At 35.2% G+C, this 17,130-nt stretch overlaps 1 protein-coding gene across 7 annotated transcripts in view; it reads right to left on the bottom strand.

Annotated features, from left to right (window-relative positions):
- Positions 1-9,617, bottom strand: part of LOC123561630 (heterogeneous nuclear ribonucleoprotein A1, A2/B1 homolog) — a 28,091-nt gene extending 18,474 nt beyond the window's left edge. For 4 of the 7 annotated variants that reach the window (XR_006688470.2, XM_045354131.2, XM_045354134.2 and 1 more), the window contains exon 1: positions 9,514-9,616. Coding sequence is in view for 4 of the 7 variants with exons in the window: in XM_045354131.2 (XP_045210066.1) it covers positions 9,514-9,525 (12 nt within the window). In the remaining 3 variants the exon portion in view is untranslated. Of the gene's footprint in view, positions 1-9,513 lie in introns of all 7 variants that reach the window. The other 3 variants (XR_006688468.2, XR_006688469.2, XM_045354133.2) reach the window with 2 other exon arrangements.
- Between the last annotated feature and the right edge of the window lie 7,513 nt (positions 9,618-17,130).

Raw genomic sequence — 17,130 nt, 5'->3', positions numbered from 1 at the left:
ATTGTTGCAAAAAGCAATGCAGAGTTACAGTACTTGCTGTGCAGTGTCAGCTTTTAATGGCGATTAACTGCTCCAAGTTTTAAAGCAATAGCTTTGACCGTAAAGTAGACTTACACAGTCTGTTGAGATTTAACATTTCCCATTTTTTTTTTTTTTTTTTTTTTTTAAATATATTTCAAATTTTCTGTAGCTCCCTTTTACTGTGGCTTATCTCAACAGACTTATAAAATGCGATTTCGGCTTACATAACCTCGATGAGGATTCATCAGTGTCCTAACAGTACAAAGATTTATTGCCCAATGAACAAGTCAGTGTTATGCCATTACCACTGACCACAAGGTAATAAATGAGGCTTAAAACTCCAGAAAATGGAGAATAAAATGTATAGGTAATTCATATATAAGTTTGCAATTTTATTAACAAGATCAACATGAAAGTGTATTTATATATTTCCTATCATTGTTTCTGGAACATTTATTATGGAATTTGACTGCCTAAGATAGTAAGGTAACTAAAATGGAATTTAAAACACCGACCAAACCGGTATCAAGAATTCAGTTGCCACCTACAAGTAAGAAAACACTGTGTATCATGTGTGGGAAAATAATTAAAGATCCATCGGAAACAGACTGCGACTATTCCATAAAACAGGGAAACTTCTCACTGCTTACTATATTGAAAAGCTTCTTTGTGTTGAAATAAGTGACACATACAGTTTTGCTGACCATGCTTGCAAATGTTGTATGCGAAAGGTAGTTTCTGCAGAGAACAAGTTAATTAAAAAGAAAGAATTATTCATGCAAACACAGTCAAATTTAAAAGAATCTCATGGAACTGTATCACAGAAAAGGATGTTAACTACAGGCAAACCAGATTCTAAGCGACCTCTTTTTTCACCCAGTAGCAATGAACCAGCTTTATTACAGGTCAGTATTTTATAAACCATAGTTAATACATATTATTACAAGAATCCTTATTACCGTACTAATTATTTACTGGTCAATAGTGCAACACATGTTTGCCTAAAGACAAAACCATAAAAATAGCTATGCTTATAAAACATACAACATTTCCCGAACGGCTTGCCAGTAAACAGTAAAAACTATTACATGACTCCTTTTATAGATTGTCGATCCATAGTTTGTGCTATTGGCTGGTCTATAGTTCAACACTAAATTTCAATGAAATAATTTGTTCGAGTTCCATAATGCTTTAGATTTTCATCTTAAAAACAGATGAAATGGCTTTCCAAGTAGATGTTATGCATATTTACATGGTTAGAAAAGCACTCCCTACTTCTGATATTGCATATGAACTCTTATAGTTAGAGTATTAAAGGGAGGTTATACAAAACAATAGAGTCAATAAAACATTCTATCATATTCACGAATATTCAAACCTTTGACAAATTTTAAAGAAAGTTAATATCAAAAATAGGATTTAACAAGAAAGACTGCTGAGTAAAATGCTGTACTGTCCCTTCAACACATCACTAAGGACCTGATGGTTAGTGGTTTTTTAATCTAGGTCAGATAGATAGAGTGCCTTTATTCCTCTGGACAGAAGACTTTTCTCCTGCGACTTCATTAAAGACACAAGAGGTGACACAACAATGCAACATATTTCAGGCAGAATTTTACTATCCCGTTGGTAGCTTTGCACAAATGGTGCAACTTCGAATGTTAAGATTTTCCGCTGCCAGTTGGGGAACAAAAAAATACATCCTTTCCAGATAAATAGCCTTCTACTACTTCTTTCTGATTTTCACGAATATTTGTATATCCTAGTTGTTGTACTCCATATGCTATTGCTTCTTCCATATTACATACAAAATCTTCATGAAAAAGTTAAAATCACATCCCTTAAACCACTTTTAAATTTATCATTAAATAGGCTTAATTTTAGCTATGATCGAAAAACAATTCTGCACATATAAACTTTCAGATTGATATGATTTTCTGAAGTTGCCAACTACATGTACATGTCTATATATATTAGAATTATTGTTGGCCAGTTTTCAAGCCATATGTTACATTTTGTTACTTAGCACCCTGGTGCACAGAATGTCTTCACTTAGTATCTAAACAGAATCATAATTGATGTAATACATTGCACCATGCCATTGACAGAGACCACTAAAGTCTAATTAACATGAATATGCAATCCGATATGAAATTACAGGGACTATAGATAAGAAAATATTTTTTGTGATTTATAGCAGATATTAATCTATCCTCTAATATAAATTAATAAAAAGTCTTAGAAGGTATATTGAATAAATTGTTTTTAATTCATTCACAAAATGATTTGAAGGTATCTTGAAAAAATATTTCAAAATGTTTTTGTCTTTCAATTTCAAATCTCTTCCCTCATTTTTTCTTATCAAGGATTCAAACAACTCATAAACAGAATTAAATCGATACTATTTTGATAAATACATTTTCTATATATTTCAAATTTAAATTGTATTTTATATACACTTACTGGGATATTTTACAATTAGTGAAAATTGATCCCTCTCTGGCTTATTCACCCAGTCATAAAAGCAAAGCACCTGTTTACTGAACCCTTGGGGCAGTCGGCCAAAGGTTACATTACATCATGAACGTGTCTGCAATGATTTCTAATGAGATAGTGATTATCAGAGGGTATGAAATTTGTCCGGCTCAGGATCGCATTTGTCCAGTCGTTAGAGACAGAGGCTAGAGATATAGTAAATTTTATGAGAAAGTGGTATCAGAGAGGATTTTATGGCCAAGTGCTTTACAGGTAATGACTCTAACGACTGATGCCAGTCTAACCGTAAAGAGGTTTACCTAAACACAAAACTTAAACCCCCCAACTGGGATATAAAAGCAGGAAGATGGCTCTGGGGCAGGTTTCTACATAAAATATGCATGGTAAACATCAGAGAACCCTTTTTTGAAATCCTGAAAGAACTCCTGAATGAAAAAAAAAATTAAAACATGCACATTTATACCTTGATATGTATCATTTCTATTGGTGCATTTATTTTTTTCAAAAAATGTCAAGAAAGTATACTTATAGATTTTTTTTAAAATCTCAACAGTCAAAAATTTGAATTTCCCGGGAGGGGCTTAGAGGTCATAACCTCAGAGAGCAGAGAAATGTAAACAGAATAAGCACTGGCTTTGTTTAGCAACAAAAATACTGCAGCAGAAGATTATTCATAACATTCACAGTCACCTCTGTATACCTGCTTTTTATAACCTTTGTGTTTATCTCAGAAAATGATTTATACTTACTATGTGCATGAAGTGAATAAATACTTATTATATAACTAGTACATGTAGTGTTTATTTACTGAAGCTTGTGTTAGATTAATAAGTTGTAATTTCTGACTGTTCTGTTTCCACAGTAACTATTTTCCATTTTCCCCACTCAATGCATTATTTTCAATTGAATTTGTGAATAATCTGGTATGAAAGTCTAGTTGCAAAGTACCACAAACTTATCAGTAAATGTGATGCTATGAATGTGTATTGTTTTGACAGTCCTCCCTAATTGCCTATTATCTTGACTTTCTTGATAATACATTGACTGAAACAGGTCTCCAAAAATTCCGCCAGATTTTCATTTCATGTCTTGACACTGTGTTTCACAGTCCTACTGTTACATTCATCTTCGATTAATTTGGATTTAATTAAATAATTTCTCAAACGAAACAACATATCAAATGAGAATAACTTTTGCTTTGTTGACTGGAATGATAACATTGATAGGTAATCAACTTCCTATAGAACAATGTCTTATAAAAGAAATCCCACAAAACTTATCAAGTACCTGTGAAGAAAAGAAAAACTAGTGATTTTAAAGAAAATATTTACAAAAATTGGATTAATAACTTTAACAACTGAAAACAGCAAGTAAATTGCATGCTCTTCTGTATTTTGAAAGATCGTCTGCTACAAGCTACCTGTGTTTACAATGGTTATTTTTAGCTACTGCTTCTGAGTAACAAAATGTAGCTCCTCCCACGATTTTCTGTCTGCCCCGGTAGGAAATGTTGGGGGTTAAACCAAGAAATCTGATATTTTCCAAGTCCAAAAGGGGCCATAATTCTTGCAAAAATCAGGATGGGGTTATGTTTCTGGCCGTACAAAGTCAGCTTTTGATGGTGAACAAGTGTTGCAAGTTTCAAAGCAATAGCTTTGATAGTTTAGGAGAAAAGCTGACCTAAACACAAAACTTAACCAAGAAATCTGATTTTCCAAGTCCAAAAGGGGCCACAATTCTTGCAAAAAGCAGGATGGAGAAATGTTTCTTGCTGCAAAAAGTCAGCTTTTGATGGTGAACAAGTGTTGCAAGTTTTAAAGCAATAGCTTTGATAGTTTAGGAGAAAAGCTGACCTAAACATAAAACTGAACCAGGCCGATCAACTTCATCAAGAGATGACAATAACTCATCTTTTTTTCCAAAAAATCAGATGAGCTAATAAAAAGCACAGTTTAAACTTTAAAGAACATTTTAGTAAAATGAGTGTTTTACAAGTTCTTTAAACCATTTTCTAAATAAAGTACAAACTGCGCTATGAAAAAATTAGCCCTTCTAATCCGCGCTAGCTGAAACACTGTAGACATAAACATTCTAGAGTTATCGTACGGAAATTGTGTTACTGTTCAGGGTCACTGTGACCTTGACCTTTGAACTACTGGCCTCAAAATCAATAGGGGTCATCTGCTTAAGTCATGACCAACCTCCCTATCAACTTTCATGATCCTAGACCCAAGTGTTCTCGAGTTATCATCCGGAAACCGTTTAACTCTTCCAGGTCACTGTGACCTTGACCTTGACCTTTGACCAACTGACCTCAAAATCAATAGGGGGCATCTACTGGTCATGACCAACCTCCCTATCAACTTTCATGATCCTAGGCTCAAGCGTTCTTGAATTATCATCCGGAAACCAATTGCCATTGGTCTACATACCGACAGACATCTGCAAAACAATATACCCCTCCTTCGAAGCAGGGTTGGTGACTACCCACCCAGGGTGGCCAAACCCGCCCGGGAAAACCCCGTGTTTTCCCGGGTTGGGCAATAAAAATGAATGAAGTAGGCAATACTGGGCAATAAGAAGTTTTTCTATTTCTTTTTTAACAAAACAATTGAGTTTCCATGTTATAAAATGTGAGCTAATTCTTACATTAAGTTTTACTTACTTTGAAACCATTGGTTAAGTGTTAAGTAGCTGACAGAACAGTTTCATTAACAAAATTATGGTTTTTTACACAACAAAATATTTTTTATGTGAAAGTTAAGTAAACACCTTTCAACATTTCTAGTTAGATTTCGCTAGGTCACATCTAGATTTTGCTTAACATATATGATAGTCTACCAATCAGTTCTTTATCACGAAGCATCCTGTAACTGAACAAAAGTTTTGCAGTTTTTTCTATCACAAGTCTGTTTCTGAGTTTTGTCAGAATAATACCAAAATTTGAAAACGACTAACGCAGAAGAATATTTCAGTCTATGACCTTTCAGACTCTCAATTTTGGCACTAACCACAGTGCCACAGTCTTTACATTTTGCAATCTTTTTTTTAATCATCTACAGTAACATTAGAACATTTCCACACAGGGTCCTTAGGTTTTATGGTTATATGATTGAAATGACAATATGGTCTAAACTGATTTTCATGAGTGAAATGACTAGATTTAAGTTGTTCACACTTCTAACTTTAATCCCCTAATCTTGCTCAATAATAGCTCGATCATCATCATAATGATGTTTATTCAATAGATTTTTACAGACATTATAGGACTAGGCATGCGCAGGTGTCACTTCTATCACTATATGGGCTGTTAGTCAACTAATGTTGAAATATATATTGAAGTTTGAACTTAAAATTATATTGCCCAGTATTGACCACTACTGCCCAGTAAAACCCGGGTTTTCCCAGTATTACCCACTGGGCTGGGCAATATGCTTAAAACCCGGGTTTTTTACCAACCCTGCTGCGAAGGGGAGCATAAATATAGTCCTGGGCATTCAAATACATGGTCCTTTCACTTTGGAAAACAGTGTATAATTTTTTAATCTGCACTTTTATCAGATCGGAGACTTCCCCTGGATTGAGAGACAGTCTCTCGTTTGAAAGACAAAATGTCTTTCAATCGAAACACTGTATTTAGCTTCAGTGTTGAAAAAACATGAAATCATTATTAACCCTTACCCTGCTAAATTTCCATATTGAACTTGTTCATCTTTCAATCTGGACAGTACCATTAACTGTTAAAAGGGGTGCTTACCAAAAAGATACTGACTGAATGGCGAACAGTGCAGACCATGATCAGACTACACGGATGTGCATGCTGATCTTGGTCTGCATTGGTCGCAAAGGCAGAATCACTTGCCGCCAGCAGGCTAAGGGTTAAAACAATCATTTCATTACAGTCGCATTATCTATTCACTGAAACAACTTTTTATTTCAAGTAAGCTTTACAAGAATCACATTGTCATAGAAGTTTGCTTAAGCATTATAATGCTTAAACAAAAATCCCAAATAATTTTGATTTTGAAAATTTGATAAAAGAAAGATGATAATGTCTTTCGACTTTGTGTCTTTCTAACGAGAGACAATGTTTGTTTCGAGACTCTAGAATGTCTCTCAATCCAGGGGATTTTTTATGCCTTAAAAATCTTACAGTACAGTGCTTTAGGGTATAGCGGATAGCTAACTAATTTTTCCTGCATTCCAATTCAAAGAAATGACAATGTTTTTTTTCAGTATATCAGACAGAAAACATCTATTCTTCTTAAAACAGTCAGCTTTTCATAGAAATTCATGTGTTTTTTCTCTCCACGCCATTGTTTACATATGAGCTGATTTAGGGTGTACAGGATAGCTTTGGTCATTTTTTACATTATAAGTTTAAAATCAACATCTTAACAAACTTTCCAAGACTTCTTTAATATAAATCAGAATAATAATGTATTCTCTTTTCAAAAACATTCAGCTTTTTAAATTTCTATTAAACACTTTTCATTTACTGACATTTTTTACACATACACTGATTTAGTCTATAGGGGATAGCTTTATTTTACATTTGATGACATATGAAAAATAACACAAGCAAATATTTAAAATGTATGTCAGAATGTCTGTTTGCATGCCAGTAAAAGAATGATATGAAAATTTATACAATAATTCAAGTAAATATAAAATTTACCAATCTATCCTCTATACCCTAAAATCCGCTTTACCCTAAAGCACTGCATTTTAAAATACCCTCTATGTAACATGACAAGATGGGTTTGAAAAGCTGACGCGAGCATTTAATTTTTTTGTTGACACACTTTTTGGAAATCCTGAATCAAGGCTTTGCAAGAGTTATCTTTCCTGTAGTTACTGCTATATCCATCCGTGCATAAATCAGGGCTTTTCCCCCCTATAAATCTACCTCCTGTAAAAGGAGGTAATCCCAATGCAAAAAAGTATGTTTTTTTCCCCAAAGTTGAATTTAAAATTCCCAAATGATTATACCTTTTAGGGTTTTTGCTGTTTTAAGACAGTTTTGCTAATTTGTATGTTTATAGGAGAGATCGCCCTGACATCACGCATCAACACCTGTTTATCTGACGGTGGGCAAAACAAATATTTTTACATCGTTTGCGTATGGGATCGGAATTTTTAATTTCTAATAACTTTTTCGTTCATTTATGGATTTTAAAAATTCAAAAAGTTTTGAAATGCTTACGATTTTCATATTTTTATATTCAAATAACTTTTGAAAATTAAAAACCGTTTTAAATGATATATGATTTTATTAGCGGCGTAGCGATGCTCCAAACTTTTAGAAAAAACACTGTAAGTTAAGCGTTCATAATTAATCGAATTTATCTCGAAATAAAAATTAAAAGTTATCAATAAATTGCTTGTTTTCTATCCTTTCCATTGATCAAAAAATTATTGATATCGTTTATGATTTAAGAAAGTTTAAGCCGTTAGAAAAACATCAATGTTTACAAAAAACATGGATGCTCGGCGACAGCCCACCCGGTCTTTGTCTTATCAGTTCTAAAAATAGAATATACAATGGATTTGTATACAAACACGATCTCTCCTATTTAGCAGGCTGGTAACATTGCCCGATCGGGCTTACAACACAAAAAGTAATATTTCTTGACAAATAATAAAGATATTTCTTTCAAACTTGGTCCATTTATTAAGCATTACATATAATGCTTATCAAGATTGAAATAACTTTGTTGCCTTCAGTTTAGTTAGAATTAATTCCCTTTTTTAGATTTTTATGATGCATAATTTTTGAAGTACAAAAAATTATGTTTTAATGCAATGTTTAAAACAGAAAAGGGTTCAATGGCTTTCTATTGCTCCAAACTTGTGCGCCAATACCTTTATTCTATATATTTAGGGTAAATACTTTGTTTCTAGTGCAGATGTATGAGCAATTCTTTTAGGACTAGCATTTCTCTATAAAGTTGCAATTGAAAGCAGAGTAAAATGTATACATTCATGTACTAGCGCAATAATTTAGAGCATTAGAAAGCCATTTAACCCTTTTTTAATTTAAACTTAGCATTAGAACATTATTTTTTTGGACTTCAAAGATTATGTGTCATAAAAATCTGAAAAGGGGAAATAATTCTACCAAAGCTGAAGGCAACCAAGTTATTTTTATTCTAATTTGTATCATTTCTTATGCTTAATAAATGGACCGAGTTTGAAAGAAATATCTTCATTATTTTTCAATAAATATTACTTCTTGCATCATAAGCCCGATCGGGCAATGTTACCAGCCTGTTTAGGTAAATTATAATACTGTTGAACAATTACTGAAATGCAATTCATTAATATTTCACACAAAAACACATTTATGTAGCTTTTGGTAATTTGCAAATTGTCCCAATTAAGACAATTTCCGAGAGCATTTTCCCAATTCCACCGGTGTCGGTGGCATTCCCAAATTGATGAAAAAAAGGCCTGTAAATCAGAGAAGGTTTGGACTTGTTACAGACTATTTTGAATATTTTTTTGTTTATTTGTGGACACTGTGTTCGAGTTCCGCTACATACCTTTACTACGTATATATATAATATATATAGGACTATAGAACATTAAAAAGGATTTTGTTACTAGCACCTGTGTTACACTATACTTGCAGATCATTTTTTACAGTGATCTTGGTGGTAAACTGCACGTGTCAAATAATTTGATCTTCACAATAGAACTGATATCTGGTCCGATCGTACTAGCAATGTGTTTAAAATGGTATGAAATATACAAGACCGGCCTAAAACAGACAACAACACAAATTTCCTTTGTCTGCTCCAGAAATTATCCGCCATTTTGTGTTTCAACTCTCCACCGGCCGAAAGCGTGCACCCTGTTTTACTAACTTTTTAACATAGTTTACCCCTGAAAGCACGGTTAAAGCATTGAACTTTAAATTAACTAGTACGTTGCCATCACATTTACCCAATTTTAAAATATTATTTTGCAAAAAAATCAGACAAATTTACTTACTCCGTAATCCATGCTGTTGACTTTGTAATTTCACCGGCAAAGAGAGAGCACGCGGCGAGGTGACGCTATAAATGGACCAATCAGCAATGGATAAAAGACAACTATTGATTGGTTACTTAGTTCCGCCGCTCCGCAACGGATTTAACCGGGAATAAATTAAGCATAATCCAAAGTATGGAACGCCAATCAGAAGTACAATCACACAACTAGGATAAGGACCATAAATGCAACAAGTTTTACAGAAATTCAAATTAGAGAAAATCTAACGTTCTTCTCATACTTACTGGTTACAGAACGGAGCAATTTTAAATAGAGGTCAAATGGTAATAATTCCATTAGAGACATGTTTATAAAATACAGCTTGATCACTCCGTAAGCTATACCTGCTTCCCGTCGGTCTATACCAAATGCAAAGAGGAGGCTACACAGGCAGGGGCGTAGCCAGGATTTTGAAAAATGTACGCAGTACGAGGCACGAAGGGCCGAGGGGGGAGAGTGTGGGAGGGGGTGTCCGGGTGGCCTCCCCCGGGAAAATTTGTCAGGGGTAGATCTAGTTTGAAAATAAGTAGATCTATCATAATTCAACCAACAAAGCTCGCATTTTCATTTCACTAACATTTCTGTAATTCAAACGAAACACACTATTCTATATTGATCAATGAGGACACACACGGAACAACACATGAAAAACGTGTAGCTGGAAAGGACATCGGGCACTATGCTACGGATTTTGCCCAAATTTTAATGCCATCTCATGACTTCAATAGCTGATAATTTTATATAATGGCTTCAAATACTCATAAATATGTTGAATTCCTATCAAACTGTCACAAAAAAAATAGTTTTATTTCATATTTGTAATGTAAAATATGTATTTTTAGTAAACTGAGCTCATGAACTTCAGATATGTTTATAAGTAAATGTTTTAAATTAATAAATAAACGTTTACAATGCAGATTATCCGTTTAATTAACATTTTTCGAAATAACTGAAAAGCGAAAACACATCTCTACTTCAGTTCTTTTCACCTGAGCGCCCATGATAACTTATGCAACGACTATAGCCTATTGTCTGTTCTTAACATCTATTGTTATACTGTATTGACACATGCTTTTGTTTTGTTTTGTTTTATTCATTCTTATTTGTTTACGCTGCGCTGCGTAGTTATGACTGTTTCCAGTCTAACTAATCAATCGTAGGCCCAGCGAGATTTGAATTTTGAGACCCGTTGCCAGATACAGGTCGGCGCCTGGATCGATTCCAAAGAATTAGATTCATATGATATAGTTAAAAAGGGACCTTAATTCAAGGCCCGGGTGTTATTTTTGAACATGTCTGGGTCTTGGCTGGAGTATTTATTGTTATTATATTGTTTTTAAATGTTATACCCCCCTAAACTGTGTCATAATTTCCGAAATAATCATCTACATCTACATCTACATCTTTCACCCAACTGTCGATTTCCGACTATCACTGGGCGGCGCTGTCAGAGAAACAGTTGTTAAAGAACTGATATGTTACAATGTTAAAAGAATAAAAGCTAAAAAAGACAGTATGCTACAGTTAAAATGGGACAGAGGCAACAGAATTACATACTGACCACCGCCAGCCTGTCTCTAAAGATACTGAGACTGGGGCTAGATTTAACATGAGTTGGTAGGGAGTTCCAGAGTCGGATGGTCCTAGGGAAGTAGGAGTTAGAAAAGTACTGAGTGTGAGACATGGGGATTAAGTAATTTAGGTTTCTAGTTGGAATAAGATGAGATTGGTCGACTGCAACTGTCTGGGTCCTTATTTTATAAAACATTACTAATGAATTGTGTAACCTTCTATATTGGAGTGTATTCCATTCTAAGGTTTTCAGCATTTGTGTAACACTACTGGTGTAACTGTAGTCATACATGACGTACCTAGCAGCTGACCTTTGGACATTTTCGACTTTGCTAGTGAGGGTTTTTTGCCAAGGATGCCAGACGCTTGAACAGTATTCAAGTTGAGGGCGGACATAGGTGTTATAGGCAGCAATTTTGACCTTTTTATTATCAGTTTTGACATTTCGTTGTATGAAGCGAAGAGTGGAAGTTGCTTTGGAAGTGATACTGTCAATGTGTTTGGACCAGTTTAGATCTTTGGAAATGGTTATGCCTAAGTATTTAGCTGCCTCACAAGTTTTTAACTCTATGTTGTGAAGTTTGTAGGGGTAGACTACAGGATTTTTCTTTCTAAAAATTCTAAGGGACTTCACACTTGTCCGGGTTGAACTCCATGGACCATGTCTTCTCCCAGTTTTCTAAGCTAATCAGGTCTTGTTGCAGAGATATACTATCTGAAATGGAGTTGATGGTAAGGTATATATGGTGCATCTGCAAACATTCTTGCGTTACATTTGACGGAATCTGGTAAGTCAGATATTATACCAGGAAGAGACATGGCCCAAAGAACAGACCCCTGGGGAATCCAGACAGTACAGGAAGTTCACTGGAAAAATGGACCATCAACAGCGACTTTCGGGGAAGGGGTTTGGACAGGAAAGTTTGACCCATTTGGTAATTTGTGGGTTGACACCAAGGCTTTGTAGTTTATAAATTATCTAATGTGATCGACCTTGTCAAACCCCTTTTGGAGAATCCATGACAAAACATCTGTTTGTTGACCCTGTTCAGTGTTATTGTAAAGTCCTGAGGAAATTAATGAGCTGAGTCTCACAACTGTGACCTGATCTAAAGCCGTGCTGGAACTGGCTAAGTAGCTTATGCTTGTCAAATAGGTCATAAGATTGGAAACAACAATGTGTTCAAGGATTTTGGAAGCAATGCAATTTAGGGAAATTGGGCGATAGTTACTAGGTTTAGACTTGGGACCTTTTTAAATACGGGGGCTACGGTGGCTTTTTTCCAATCACTGGGTACTAGGCCAGATTCGAGAGATAACCTGTATATATGGGCAAGTACAGGACCCAATTTCATGGTGGAGTTCTTTTGGATGCGTGGGGATAATTCATCAGGTCCTGAGGCTTTATGTGGGGATAGGCCATAGAGCAGTTTTTCCACACCTTCAGTGGTGACCTGGATCTTATTCATCATGGAGATAATAAATAGGTTATAAAAGTATTTAAATTTATTAAATTTTGTCATCCAGGGTAAGAGCCGCGACTACCTTACTAACACTCCTGAAGCGCCTGAGAAAAACTGCCACTGACCATGAACTACATCTATACTCTTAAGCTTTATTTTATTAATATCAAAACTTTAAAAACATAAAAACTTTAAAAATACGTTTAAAACATAGCCTCTATATACGTCCGATTGTTGACAGTACACAGGTTATTTATAGATTACACGCCACGCCTACTGCATAAATGTGTCATATCGATAAATATGCTTATTTTAATTCTCGTAAACATTCAATGTGCTTCCCCGATACCTTTTTACTATATTTTTAAAATGCGTCATTTTGTCATTTTTTAATGTTTTTCAGTTCTGTTTTTTGCCCTTTATAGCCCAAAATTTCTAAATTTAATGATTATATGGGGATATTAGTTACTTTACATATTATATGTAAAAGATATTTACGATCGCGCTGTATGAATTTTTTGCGGTTGTTTTTATCAAAATTCGACCGTTTCAAAGTGATTTTGGTAAATTTAATGAACTTATCTTCCTAAAATGGTCTAGCAATAAGCTCTATGTGTTCTTAGCGATTCGCAAATTTAAAGATAAAATATATATTAATAAATGTTTTACAGCGAATCCTGTGTACCCGTCGCCTAAATTACGCGTAAGAATTTTTATTTAAAAATTTACCTGTTTACCTGTTGTTTGTTTACGTTGTGTGTCGACGTCTGTATGTTTCCGGATCATCATCACTACTGGATTTTCCTATGGTGGCGTCTTTCTCGGACTGGGTCCGCTTATGCATGCCACCATAGGTCCCTTTTCACATATATACAGTGCTGACCAATACTTTATATTATTTTATAGCTTTATTTGATATTGGTTGCTTTTGGTTTTTATGATTTTATTACTGTTATTATAGATTTGTATAAAAAAGTTAAAATTGAATAAAAGTTGGTTAAAAAGCTAGCTAAAAATTTAAATAAATTTGATAAAATCAGAGTCGACCTTTTGCCAAAAAACGAAAACACAAAACTCTTTTTTTTCGATTTTTATTTTGCCTAAATTTTTTAATAAAATAAGTTTAAAAAATAAATTAAAACTAATTTAGTAAAAACAGGTGACCATCCTTGCCGAAATGTAAAGTGTTTGCAAGGATGTGTCTCCTAGTTTTAAAATCATTGTCTAAAATTAGCCTAGTCATGGCTTAAAATTACGTATATGTTAAATTAAAAACAATTTAAAAGATACTGGTTGCTAAAGAGTTTTTGGGCCCTTTTGATTATTAATAAAACAATAAAAATAACATATGTATATATACATTTTAACAACTAAAAGTAAAATACTATAATATAAATTATAATATTAAAACCTCTTTCGGGCTTATTTTGGTATGCTTCATATACAGTCGGCTCCTGTTACTATTTTATTCTTGGATTTATTTCTAGCTGTTCATAGTTGAGGCCCGACCCACAACTTTAATAGATAGGCTTTCACCTGAGGAATATCGCCTGTATGACCGCACCAGTGCGTAAGCCTTACATGGTACCCCAGTCGGGTGCATTATACAGCTCAGCCCCCTGGTTTATTGACGCCATCTTTTTTGAACGAAGTTTAGGATTTTAACATGTTTATACCTTTTCCCCGGAGATTAATTACTCTATGACCGCACCAGTGCGTTAAGCCTTACATGGTACCCCCAGACGGGGTGCATATAGAGATTCAAACCCCCTGGTACTTTGTGATATTAAATATAAGGCCAAAGTTATAAAATTCATTGTTAGGTCGGGCCCCTCCTATGTAATGTTATGTTTTGTTTATTTTCTTTTCAAGTAGCCTATTTGGTGATGAAATGTATTAGGAGGCTGTAGACCTGCTGCTCGACTTCCTTCGGAGGGAAGAGGAGTGTCTTTCGGGTCTATACAGCCCAACCCGAGTTCAGGAGTCCACATTCAATTTTCCCAAATCTGTGTTCGCATTTCGTGTACCTCTTTGTGTATGTCAAAGAATACGTGGTTGAATGTTTCGTATTCTGTACAGTTGGGCATAGTGTTTATCTGAGTAGTTCTCCCAGCCCAGACCGTTCCGCCCCACCCTTAATCTGGTAATGATCTAATCATGGCCGGTGTTTTGTGCTATAAATTTGCATTTTACTGGGGATATGTTCTGAGAGGGCGCAGCGCATTGTGTCTTGTTGTAGCCATCTCTGTCTAAAAAACTCCTTTGATTTGGCCTTTATTATGCTATTAACCTCAGATATGCTAATTGACCTGTTTTGGGGCTCCATTTTCGGACCCTTGCTTTGCTAGTTGATCGACCCTTTCGTTTCCCATAATGCCAACATGACTCGGACCCATATTGGGGAAACATGTATACCATTTTACTGAGATGGCTGATTTTATAAATAATGTCAACTATTATATCAGATCTTGATTGTGACCTGCCTGTATTTATTGATGTAATAAGACAAACTATCTGAAAATATAGCTACGTTTTGGGCATGTTTCGGGTATCCATTTCAGTGCTGTTGGTGCTGTTGCCTCACACGTGAATATGGAGACCCTAGGGTCTAATTTGAAAGCCGACGAGCAAATTTCTTTGCTATAGGGATCAAAGACAACAAGGCCGCGCCCGCTTTTTTTCGCTGGGATTTTGCTACCGTCTGTATATATATGGTAATGTGACCTATAATGCTTCATTATAATGCATTTCTGTTTATAGTTGGCCTGGGTGGTTCTTCGTTTTATTAAATGAAGCATTTAAGGCTTAAGTCGGGGGTTGTGACCATGATCCCAGCATTATGAAAACACCGGCTCTTGTATATTTACTCACTTAATTGGTATTTATCTAGTAACCTATTAACCCTCGAGTGTAGGGGCTGGGTTCAAAGCTTTTTCCCTCCCAGTGTGACCGTTTCTAACCCTTTCGATGGACTGGGGCTTTCTTTCAGTGCTTTGATTGTATTATTTATGGGCAGATTTTCACCTAGGCGGCTGGATCTGGCCCAATATTTGAGCATATTGACCTTTTTTTATATCTAATGGTAGCGGGCCGTTTTACTAATACTGCCATTTATTAGTTGTTTTATATGCTCCAGTGACTACTCTTAGGGCCTTACTTTGTATTACATCTAGCCTTTTAACTGTGATTTGCAGGCTGACGCATATGCTTTTGCTACCATAATTAATTTTGCTCATAATTAAGGAGTTATAAAACATGAGTTAGTTTTCTTATAGCTCCCCAGTTTTTTCCCAGATATTAGTCCCCAAGGGGTTTTTAATATCTTTTTTCACACCTTTTAACTAGATTATTATATGATGGTGCCACGTTAAATATTGATCAAAATACATTCCAAGAATTTGGCGGTCGGTGCTATTTCAAGGGCTTTACCAAAATAATTTAAGTTCCGGCGTTACTTTATTCGATTTTTCTAGGACTTTAAGATATGGTTGCCGGCACACCATTAGCACTTGTGTTTATTTGGGTTGATGGGGAATCCCCATTCATACTCCATTTTTCTATTACCTCAAGGACCCTTTTTGGCCTTTTAGTAATGCACTATGTGGGGTTTTGGGGATGGTTTCCCATGTGGCTCCATCATCTACAAATTGGGCAAGTTCGGTCCGGTCACCGGGAGGGGACTGTTTGTTGTGTGCATCTATAGCCGTGTCTAGAGTGTCATAATGAGATTAAAGATCAGTGGACTAATCAAAACTTCCCCGGGGTGTGCCATTGTCAGGTTCTACTGTATCTGACAAATGGCCATTGACCTTTACCTTAAAATTTTTTTGCCTCCAGGAAATTAGCGATCCATGTAAGCATTCTCCCCTTAATGCCTAGAGATATTTAAAATTTAAGAGAGACCCTTTATTCCAATGCCTATTTAAATGCATTACAGATCTAAAAAATGCCTAGTAGGTAATAACCTTTCCGATGGGCCCTTTACAGTCTGATTCGAAGCGAAGGAGGTGATCTTTTGCACGAATGGGCTTTCCTACATTTCCCGACTGATAAAGGGGGAGAACAGATTATTATTTCAATATAAGTTTCAAGTCTTGGTTTTATCATTCTTTGCATGACTTGGTGGGGTTAGTAGGGAGATGGGGCGGTAATGAAGCAGGGTTTTTTTTTTTCCTTATTGGCTTAATATTGGTACTATAATGGCCCGCCCCAGCTTTCTGGGTAGAGCCTTCTTTCCAAGACTGATTATATAGCTTTAAGAGTTTTCTTTGGCATGTATTGGTAAATTTTTAATCATATATAATGGATCGCATCTTCGCCCTGGGGCAGAACTATTACATTGATCAAGGGCCATGTTTAATTCAAGGGGGGAGAATGGTTTATTTTACTCAATATCGTCATGTGGGGCTGTGTTTTTCATTGTAGGTCGTATTCTTTCTCTTTATATTGTTTATTTGCCAAAAATTTGCACTGTAATTGTCATTACTGCTGATTTTTTTTATAGGGTTGCACCAGAAAATTTGCCTTATCTTTTCCATAACCA

This window comes from Mercenaria mercenaria, chromosome 10 (genome assembly GCF_021730395.1).
Source record: "Mercenaria mercenaria strain notata chromosome 10, MADL_Memer_1, whole genome shotgun sequence".
In the NCBI taxonomy this organism is placed as follows: domain Eukaryota; kingdom Metazoa; phylum Mollusca; class Bivalvia; order Venerida; family Veneridae; genus Mercenaria; species Mercenaria mercenaria.
The sequence above is the reverse complement of the archived record's forward strand: the minus strand, read 5'-3'. Positions and strand labels throughout refer to the sequence as shown.